At 42.4% G+C, this 11,216-nt stretch overlaps 1 protein-coding gene across 3 annotated transcripts in view; it reads right to left on the bottom strand.

Moving 5' to 3' along the window:
- Window positions 1-4,552: 4,552 nt before the first annotated feature.
- The window catches only part of ccdc57 (coiled-coil domain containing 57), a 184,594-nt gene continuing 177,930 nt past the window's right edge, over window positions 4,553-11,216 (bottom strand). For 2 of the 3 annotated variants that reach the window (XM_078570969.1, XM_078570970.1), the window contains one exon: window positions 4,553-6,851. In XM_078570969.1, coding sequence (XP_078427095.1) covers window positions 6,628-6,851 — 224 coding nt within the window. In that variant the 3' untranslated portion in view covers window positions 4,553-6,627. Of the gene's footprint in view, window positions 6,869-11,216 lie in introns of all 3 variants that reach the window. The other variant, XM_078570972.1, reaches the window with a different exon arrangement.

Here is an 11,216-nt window from a genome sequence, read left to right as displayed (position 1 = left end):
TGTGCGCACAAGCTATGCTTACTTCACACACACATTCTCCGAGAAATTCCAATTACCTTATCAACAGCCACTTCTTAAACTGTGTCTAGCCTTTCAGCTAGGTAACTTATTTCCTTGCACTCCTAATCTACTGCTCTGGTGGAGGTGCTTCCTGGTTGAGATGAAGCTGAGAGGTGGATAGTTGTAGGATGGTTCCCCCCAGGGTCATTAGAAGCCTGAGATGACACACATCGCAGGGAAGCAGCTACCAAAGTTCCAGCGTTTGGTTGTGTTTCCCTTGCAGAGTTTCAGGTCCATGTTTGTAGTTCCCTCATGAGTATTGATCAATGAAAGTACAAGTCAAATAATTGTAACCAGCTCTTCGAGTCCCTGTGAAAACTGTCCTATACAGATTACTATTAGCTGGCACTGCTTAGTAGTTGCTCCTAGGATCTTGATCTCGCAGAAATCTTCTGGACTATCATAGTCTCCAGGTTGTTTTGTAAATTGTGGAAAACCTTCCACAGTGCATTGAAGACTTGTGTGGAGCAAGGACATTGGCATAGACCTGTTGGGGTGAGTGTCCTGTTTCTATGCTTAGCTGCTTTATGATACTTTGTAATATGCAGGTGGTGGACTTCTTCCATTTATCCATCATTTCCACCGTATGCATAGAAATGTTCTTCAGTGTCTCCATGAGGTGATACTCCTTAGCTTTTTAAATACTGGACACCTAAGACATTGACATTGTTGACAAATTTTGTTTGAAATTCAAAACACAGAAACTGGACAGCTCCATGAGAGATCTGGGTTCCTATGCTTCTCAGTCAAGGGTGGTGGTTTCTCCTCCCTCATGTAGGAATGGCACTCTCCTCTTCCACTCCCAGTTCCTCAGCCTCGGTGCTCAGTTTATCAGCCAGTGACAATCTTAATGACTCACAATTCACTTCCTCCTGAGTAGTTATCTCTGTGCTGGTGCTTGTGCAGATATGATGTTATGACGTAGTTGGTGACAGCAGTAGCAGCTGATAATTCCCCATAGAATGTGCCTGGGTGCTCATCATGTTGACTAGCTTCTTCTTGTAAGGTATTCCCCGTGACGTGTGACTGAAAAGCTTGTTTATCTGGGCAGACAGGGTCATTCCTTCCTGAAGGCCCACTTTAGTACAAGACATAGACTGACAGTACCTAGGGAGCAATTCAGCATCAGAGGCCTGGTCCACTATCTCATGTGAATGTAAACATGATACTTTCCAAAGATGAATAGGGAGTTCTCCTAGAATCCTAACTAACATTTATCCCTCAACAACAGATTACTGATCATGTTTTTGAGCCTGGGTGTTTGCAAGTGAGTTGCCCTGACACCAAGATAAACATGTGAACTTAATAAAAAGTTGTGAAGGGTACCTTGAGTGGTAAAGGATGAATAAAACCAATGTGGTTAGACTTACTGTAGTTACATATATGAGGTCGATAAACCTCTCTAAGGAGTACAACAGTTTTTGGGATGGTGGAGGTAGCACTCCCTCCAGATGGCCAGTATCGCCCTCTTGTGGGTCCTTCTGCTCTCCGAGCCCAATGATCTTGCTTTTCTGGCCCTGCTAAAAGGACCTACAGGACCACCTCTAAGAATTTGAGAGCAGTTCCAGCTGCATGGGACTCAGATGCTGGTGCTTCAGACATTCTTGCAGAAATACATAGCTGCCCTATTAAAGGCTGTTATCATACTATATTCCCCTCCCTCCTAGTGGCAGCAAATCTATTGTATGTGGTATTATTGTTACTGCTTCAAACTTGACTGAAAAATTAATGAGAACCCTAAAAATGCAGCAGGTTAGGGATGGATTTACATTGGTGTTTATTATTGCCACTTCACTTCTAACGCAGAACTGGAGGGAATTTCAGGTCAGCATATCTGGGCCCAGTTGCCAGATATCTGGTTGCCTCAAAACTCCCTGAAATCTACCAAAGAACCTCCAGGGGCTGAAGGTCCCAGGCATAATTATACTATCATTGTACAGCTCCTCCTTGTGATAGGTTGTAAGACAACCAACTAAGGGGAAATGGAGTGGGGAGTGGTTGCTTGGGAAGTGTCTTAGAGGGCGGGGTCAGTGGTGTCAATGGTGATGGGGGAAAATGTTGGTGGGTGACAGGGGCAGGGTATAAGGTGGTGAAGCAAGTTTGAAAGATGACGCACACCATTTTTCCGAACTGACCTTGACCATGTAGTCAGTCAATCGGTAAGATCCCCCGAGGTGGGAGGAGGGTCTTTTCAGGTGGGTGGAATTCAAGGCCAGCACAAGTCAAGTGGCCGACTAAAGGGACACACTAATAAATGAGGCAACTGGATGACAAAGATGCTCAGTTGTGATCTCTCTATGGTGAAGCCCACATTGCAGCAGGTTTGTTCCCGGCTCATGGATCTCATAACATCGAGAGGAGCTGCCGTTCATTCTGTGCCATTTGCCATCGGCTGCAGTCAGAGCCAGGGAAAAAGGGAGGGAGGGAGGTGGAATGCCTCCAAGAGGCACAGCTGGTGGACGGCAGTCAACTCGCAACTACAAACCCCCATCTTCCCGGGTGAATGGTCATGGCCGACAAGGGACAAGGTTCTTCTATGCTGCCAAGACAATGGTCTTTCTATAACGTCGTGAGGGCTGTGGAGACAAGCAGAAAAGTGTCTGCATGAGGCTTCTTGCAAATGGCTCTCATCACTCTGGTCAATGAGCAATGTCTCCATACACATTAATTTATGAATGGGAGGAACACCCATCTCTGGTCCTCCAGGATGTCCTTTACCAGGAAAGGGTGGGGTTGAGATGCCATATCTAGATAGAGACCAGATGAAGGGTTTAGTACTAGCCTTCTGATTTTGAAACAGAGGGAAACCTGTAAAGGACATGCTCACTTAATGTATCACTTCAATTTGTTCACACATCCACTGAGGCGTTGATGATGCAGGCAGCAGGCAACCCTGCCTTGCTAATGGTTCTCATCCAGATGAGAAGGACAGCCCATCACCGTTTGGCAGAGGGTCATGAGAAGCAAAGGCCTGAGCAGCAAGAGGCAGTGGGGAACTCTATATGTTCAAGAGGCTGCGAGCATGGACCACTACAATAGCGAGCATTGGCCTGACCATGAGTGTATCACTGCGGGCGCTCTTATCTAGAGATGAGTGAAAGGAAATGCCGGAGGCACCCTCGTTATGTCCTGGGATGTGCTTGCTCACATCTGCCAGCTTCTCAAGTACAAGCTGCCACTGCAAGGACTCTGCAGGCCAGGAGCTGCGGACTATTCCTCCAATGAGTGAATGTGTCTGAGTGCCCTCTAAATGTGGCGCCAGGACCTTTGACCCCATGAGGTAATGGCGGGGCTTCCTGCCCGCGCTACCATGAGATTCGCCGAGCTCCTTGTTGATGCATAATTAATGAGGTGAAAAGGGGAAGATTACGCTCGTTCACCCACCCCAGCGTCCAGCAGGAATCACACTGACTTTCCTGGCCGCCGCTGGACTTAGTCTCCAGAATGGAAAATCCCAGCAGAATATGTTGACTGACAAATTCACATGATTTTTCTTTTGCTGGTACTGACGATGGAGTAATGCTGGCCAGGACACTGGGAGAACCCCCTGCAATTCTTCGAGTACTTTCATTGGATCTTTAATTCCCATCTGCACCACTGGAACAGGGTTTTGGTTTAAACTCTCAACTAATGAATGGCGGCTCCTTCAAAGCAGTATTTCCTCAGTATCGTCAAAATTACATAAAAGTGGTGTTTGAACCCACAAACCTCTGATTCAGAAGTGACATTGTTTCCAATTGAGCCACACTAATAATTCCAGATTACGTCCCCACTGTTCATGAGTTGGAGTGCTTGTATCTGTCTACAGGCATGGGAAGAAGTTTTCCCAAGTTTTACTGTGCATATAGAATTCCAGTAGTATAGGAGTAGATGTGTAAAGAGGACTGAATTGTGCTCCCATAATGTCACTCATGCTTAAAATTCTGTTCATAGTTTGACAGTAAAGTAACAATAATACTTGATCAAAACCAACTGTTATATGGGAGAATTGTGCTGATATTTCTTTTCAAACTTTTTATAAATTCTTTGAATTTATAAAAAAAAATTACTTCCAAGCTATATTCAAAATCTCTCATTTTGTTTCTCATATTTTTAATATGCAACACCTTTACTGATAAGGAACTGAACCAATGATTTCTTATTGATAGTGCATGCAATGAATGTATGCATTAAGCCTTAACTTTTACTTTTAAATATGATTCTGCAGTAATTGATATTGGGATATTATGAAGTAATATTATATGAAGCATTACAAAAATAAGTTCATAAATAACTTTGAGGTCAGAAAAATTAATGCATCAAATTGTACGATCTGAAGAGCAGATAATGAGATCTAAGTAGTGCAGAACCACTGTTGAAGTGAGGGAATTTAAGTCAAAGCGGATAGAAAACCAGTTCAGAGTTTTCTGACATATTAAATCCATTGGCAGAAGATGGGATTTCCTTGTTTGGTCTATTCCACAATGATAACCTTTGTGAAAAAGACCTTGTTGTATGTAACAATTTGTATTTATTATACAACAGAAGTTACCTTCAGAAACAAAATTCATATATTCACAAATAATTTGAGATGCAATTAGAAAAATACAGCAATTTTCTATGAAATATAAAACATCTGTTCTATGGTGCAACAATTATAGCTGTTCATTCCGTTAAACAATTTTAAAATATAATTTAAAAAGTAGCCTGCTAAAGAAGAGTTCAAATGTAAATTCTGAAAATGTTGTAGATATTCAGCAGGTTAGGAAGCATCTCTCAAGGAAGGTAAGATTAATGTTAGAGGTTGATCTTTTGTTAGAACCAAAAAGGATATCGACCTGAAACATTAATCTATCCTCCTCTCAACAAATACTGCCTGACCAGCTGAGTATTTTATTAATTTTTTGATTTTATTTCAGATTTCCAGAATCTGCTATATTTTCACTTTAGTTCTGCAAGTAAAGGGTTTGAGCCCAACCATGTGAAGAGTTTGAGGTTTTAGGTTGAAACTTCCATTCAAGTGATCTTATTTGGAGAAGTTTGATCAGTTGATTGGACTTCTGGGAATTCTATGTCAAAACGAGACTTTCCAGTTTAAGAATGCAAACTGATGGACCTTGTCTTGCTTTAGAAAACACAGCTCCTCATAATAAGTTCTGTAAATGACACCAAGGCCAAATTATTGTTTGTGGCCTAGGTCTATGGTTTTTAAAATTTTATGACTGAAGAAACACCTGCAAATATTGACACAATTGGGAACCAACTATTCTGAGAAACAGTTTCAGCTGCACAAATAGGAAATTATTAGTACGCAGCAATAGAATAATGAGCAAATGTACAAAATACTTGAGATACTATTGTCACTGCACATGGTAGGTTTGTGCCCTGCTGGATAAAGAACTGATCTTCTTTTGCCATTTCCCATGCAGCAGCCAGCCAGATTGAGAGGCTGGTGAGCAGGAAGGCTTACACTTGAAGGCTGCAGCCAGAGATTGGAGAGGAGAGGGGTAGTGGAGAGGTTGGAGGGAGGTGGTTGCCAGGGAGAGCAGACATCATTAGATGGGGGACACAGTGGGGGATTAGGAGAAAGGCTAATTGTGGTAGATTAGTTGGTGGACCAGGGAGAAGCAATCCTGCTCATTCTAATTCACAAGCAATGCTATAAAAGGCACTTATCTCCTGATTCCGGAAATTGGCGCATCCCTTGAGCTGCTGGGTTTCCTGAACACTGGAACACCAACCTGCAGCCATTAAAATCTAATAAGACTGCTAAAATATAACATGTAGCCTCATTAACATAGTAAAATTATTGACCTGCCTCCAGAGAGCAGACGACTTACCCTCCCTCATTCCTGATTAAACTGGAAAGAGGTATATTGGGGGTCAGGTTTAAGATATTTAAGAATTTAACCTCCATTCCTTATGCTGAGAAGCTAAAATTTCACTCTCCACCCCACCTCCATGCCTTAGTTACAAGATTGAAATCTTATTTAGCTCAAAACAAATTAATTCCAAGAGATAGATTATATTTATCCCAGAATATTGAAAGAGATGAAGGAAGAGATTCATGAAACACTGACAATCATCATGAAGGCGGCTTTGGGCACTAGGAAGGCACCAAAAGATTGAAAACCTATCAATGTGATGCTCATATCCAAAAAGGTGACAAAGCAGATGCAGTCAATTAAAGACTTAATCATCTTAGATTATTCTACATGGAATGAAAGTAATTGATTATCAGAAATAAACCTCAGGATTTTCTGTAGAGCAATGATCTAGTAAACAATTGTCAACACGATCCAGAATGGGAAGGTTCTGCCTGACCAGCCTCCTTGACACCTTTGAGGAAGAGATAATACTTACCAAGATCCAGTTGGGTTATGACATGATAGTCTTGACTTAAGAAGGCAAAATTCGACAAAGTTCCTGTAACATTGTTGAAAGTAAACTTGTAAGACTCCTGAAGCGTATGCTTGTTTTCAGGAATCGGAGAGTGACCAGTTTAGGAAGCTCAATGAGAAAAAAAAATCCTCTCTGGTAACTGTAACACTTGCACCTTTTGTTTCAGACTTTAGCTCATAAGAGACCTTAGTCACGGATATTGTAATTTCTAATCTTTGCAGTTTTTGATGAATGTTTCTGTTTTGTTCCAGTGGCAGTTAGGTGGTGAGGTTTTGCCTTCTTGTGGACGTTAGCTTTAGCTCCTTGTAAGGTGTAAGTTGGTTCCATTCCGGCTTTCTTTATGGCGATTGTGTCTTGTGTCAACAGCACCGATTCTGCCTTATTCCCAAGTTTTCTTAGATCAACATCATCTAGAAAAATAAACTTTCTTTTAAAGAAAATAAGTATGCTTGAAACAGTGTGTTTTTCCATCAGCTACAATTTAACAAATTAGTCTAGAAGGTTTGATATACTGTCCATTGTTATACAATGGGGAATGACAAGTCCAGGTTTTTTGCTCCTGGGTTGGGAGTGCAGAATTGGAAAATTTCTTGGCTCCACAAATCCGACTCAGGAAAAAGTGCCCCAGAAGTTGGGATTTTTGTTCCAGTGTGGTGGGGTTCTCTAGGAGTCGGGCCAGGCGACTCCAGAACAAGTGCAGAGGCTACCAGGTGCACAGGCAGGCTGGGCGGAAGGCCTCTTTCTGTGCTCTGGCACTGTGCTGACGTATAAAAAAAATACATAAAACAGCCCTCCATCCCTCACACCCACCCCCCCCACATTCTCCATGCTCTATCCATGCCAACCCAAGCCCCTGTCCCCACCCCATGGCCCCTTATACCCTCCATGAAAACCTATGGCCCTCTGCTCAACCTCCATGGTCCCTCTTACCCTCCATGCCAACTCGTGGCCCCAACCAACTCCCAATAGCCCTTTATAGCCCCTATGCTAACTTAGTGCCATCCCATGTCCCCACCCACCACCCTTTTCCCTTACACCTACCATGCCAACTCATCCAGTATCCATCATCGGCAGACCTCAGAACTTTATATTATTTCATCTCAGCATGGCTCCTAAGTGTCTATTGCAGATTTTATTTTTTTTTAAAAACACTCATTCATAAAAAGCCATTTACTACATTTACATTCCTTCAACTATATAATCCCTGATAAGAACAAACATTTAATTCAAGTGTATGATCCCTAATAAAAACAAACATTGGAATTCACAGCTCCCTACTTCAAAGGGTCTATAACCATTTGTAGCTGTCACTCAAACTGTGAAATGGCAGGCACCCTGTGATAATGGAAGGTTGTGAAATCAGTTATGCAGCACTAATCCAATAATGGTAACCCTCAGGCGTATGTCATAAACACTTTAATCATAGAAAATGTTTCATCTTCAAGGACTAAGAACATTCTGGAAGAATTTGTGTTTTTTTAAAAGACATTGTCCCTTAAAAAGTTAATGCAAGGACTCTGGTTGCTGTTGTTTTTGGAAAAGACAGCATTTTACAAGAAAAAGTAATTAAGCAGTTTTAAAGAAGCTGGAAACCTCTTCAATTCTGGTGGATCAAAAGGGTCATGTAGTGGTTTATGGCTTTGAAAAAAACCCCATGCCTGGAAACCTGTTTTTAAAAGTTGGTTTGCTTTGGGGGAGAAAACAAGAAGGATCAACTGCTTGGGTAAAGAAGACAACAGCTCCTGAAGCTCCAGACCCAGTCCCAAAGCAGAGAGTGATTGGAAGTTGCTCCTAAATCGCTCTACGTTCTGAAAACGACTGACTGCAAATTTTCCTCGAAATCCGCCTGAAAAGTAGAGCAAGAGTCATCGACTGTTTTCCCAGCCAGTGCTGAGAAACCAACCGTATAACCCAACGCCTTTTGAAGGACTCCACCATCTATCATTTTCCCTTGAACCATTGACTCTTAACCTGTTGGCAGAACTCCTGTTTTTTTTTTGAGATATCTGTGTGAGAGAGAGAGAGAGAGAGAGAGGGAACGAGAGAGAGCGAGTTAGGATATTTAGAAAGAATAATTATTGTACTCTCATATTTCAAACTGTATGTTAATAAGCTTTGTCTTTCTACTTGACAAGACTGGTTTTATAATAAACTAGTAATTTTGTTGTTTATTGAAGAAACCTGGGCATTGAGTGGTCATTCTGGAATTCACATTTGGGCATTCAGCTAGCTGAAGAAATCATTTAACAATATGCTGTGACCAGTGGAGTAGTGAAACTAGAGACAGTGCACTCCTCCCATCTCAGTTGAACAGTCAACAGAGTGAAACAGCAATCAATATTTTTTTTCAAACACTCCAGACAATTTTTTCTCCAAAGATTTAATGGGGAGGAGTTTTAAATGCCTTGGCAATTGCCTTTTGACAGTTCATTTCGACATTTGACAGTTCCAATGAACTTTTTATGCACGTATTTGCCTACTTTTAACAATCCTAAGGGACACCTTACCTCTCCCAAAGGTGTGCCGAGACCAGATCCAAAGGCTATCCTACCTCTCCAAAAGGGTACCCCACTTCTCCAAAGGATTCCACAAAGTTCAGACCTGCTCCTACTAGGTTTAACCTGCACATACAGTGTTTCCACACACCTGAGTCACCAAAATTAGACATGAGTGGAGGCAGCTGCTGTTTTACATGAACAGCTGCCTCCACGAAATGTGCATGAGCAAATTCTGACCCGGGCCGATTCCCGCCCCTGCGACAATGGTAAGTGCTGTGTTCAGGGAGCAGGACTTCCAACTTTCAGCCTCTTCCACCATTTTTGCAACTATGGAAAGGTGAAAACCCAGGCCCGGGTGTTCAAAAGGGCAAAACTCAAAATCCAATGAATTAAGATAGGATGGAGCTTGGTCCAGAAATAGCATCTGTCTTCTGCTAGCTTTCACTCCTTCCCCACATCAATCAGTATTAACTATAACCTGGGAAAACATTTGCAAGTTCTTCCCCTTTCTCCTCCTATAAAAATCACCAATTCCTGATCCTTATTCCAGTAAAACCCACTTGAGATATTTTGAATGAACCTTTTTCAAAAATATGCTGATTATCAGAATGCAGAAGGTATATAGAGTTAGCCATAAAGTGTAGCACCTCTAAGAAATGCCATAGATGTAGAATGTCATTTTTTTTGCACATAAAGCCTTTCGATTGTAACTAAATTATGAGTCATAATTCTTGATGATCACAGGGAAGCACTCAGTGTTTTGTATAGTGATACTGCTTAAAGTCAAGCAAACCTAACCATTTGTCATACTTTGGGAATTTTGAGCGTCAGTGACAAGCCTGATCTTTATTGTTCAGCCCTCATTGTCCTGAGGTGGTGGTACTGGATTGCCTAGTCCAGTAACATAATCATTACACTAAGTTCCTAAAATTAATAAGATTCAAACCATCCATTTTGCCCTTGCTGCGTCCCTCCCTTCCCCTAACACATCAGGTCAAACTTCCCTAAGGTTTCCCCTACCCTAGTCCTGAACTCATGACTTCTATCCTCCCTCATGCCATTTCTGCGGACACCTTCTCCATGAGACACATCCCTTGATCCTATTCTCACTAGACTGCTGACAACTCGACTTCCCTTCCTAACCCTCATAATAGCTGATATTGTAAATAGCCCCTATGCCTCAGGTACTGTTCCCCTCCTTTTCAAATCTGCCATCATCATCTCTTCCTCAAAAAAGACCCTTGACCCTTCTTGTCCTTGCAAACCATCCAAACACCTCCAAGCTCCTTTTCCTCTTTAGTTCTTAAACATATTGTCACCTTTCAAGTCCATTATTCTTTCCCAAAACCCACTGTTTACACCACTCTGGTCAGGTTTTTGCCTCTGCCACATTACTGAAATAGCCCTAATCAAAGGACAAAATGACATTCTGAGAGATGTTGGCCATGGTGCACTATCCCCCCTCCTCCTTTTCGACTTGTCTGTCATTTTTGACACAATTGACCACATTATCCTCTTCTAACACCTCTCTCCTGTTTGTCAAGCTAAGTGAGAGTGCCCTCACCTGCTCTTACTTATCCAGTTATAGCCAATCTCCTGAAATGGATTCATCCTTGGCCCACTCGTATCTCTCATCTATTAGTTGCTTTTGTGACATCGTCTGAAAATAAATGCCAGATTCTACATGTACGCTACTGACACCCAGTTCTACCTCAACACCATCTCTCGTAACCTCTGCAAGGTCTCTTTGTTAACCAACATCCAGTCCTGAGTGAGCTGAAATTTCCTCCAATCGAACCACTGTCTTTGCCTCCCACCAAAAACTCAATTCCCTAGCCACCCGGTTCCATCTCCTTCCCTGGCCACTGCCTCAGACAGAAGCTGATGCTTCAAGACTCCGTGTTGCAGTTGAATCTGACCTCAGCTTGCGTCCTTATACTCAATCCATCACTAAGAATGCCTACTTCCATCTTTGTAACGTCTCCCCCTCTGCTCTTGCCTCAGCACATCTGCCACTGAATCCCTCATCTATACTTTTGTTGTTACCTCCAGACTCGATAATTCCAATGCTCCCCTGGACAGCCTCCCATCTTCCACCCAAAACACTTCTAACTCACGGTAAATTCTGTATATCCAAGACCCTTCCTCTTGCTGACCACGTTGGCTTCCAGTCACCAAATGCCACAATTTTAAAATTCTCAACTGAGAGTTCAAATCCCTCCATGGCTTCACCCCACCCCTTCTCTGAACCTCCTCCAGCCATACAACCAGAACTCT

The sequence above is a fragment of the Cetorhinus maximus genome, chromosome 24 (assembly GCF_964194155.1).
Source record: "Cetorhinus maximus chromosome 24, sCetMax3.hap1.1, whole genome shotgun sequence".
Lineage (NCBI taxonomy): Eukaryota > Metazoa > Chordata > Chondrichthyes > Lamniformes > Cetorhinidae > Cetorhinus > Cetorhinus maximus.
Note: the sequence above shows the minus strand (reverse complement) of the source record. Positions and strands in the feature narration are given on the sequence as shown.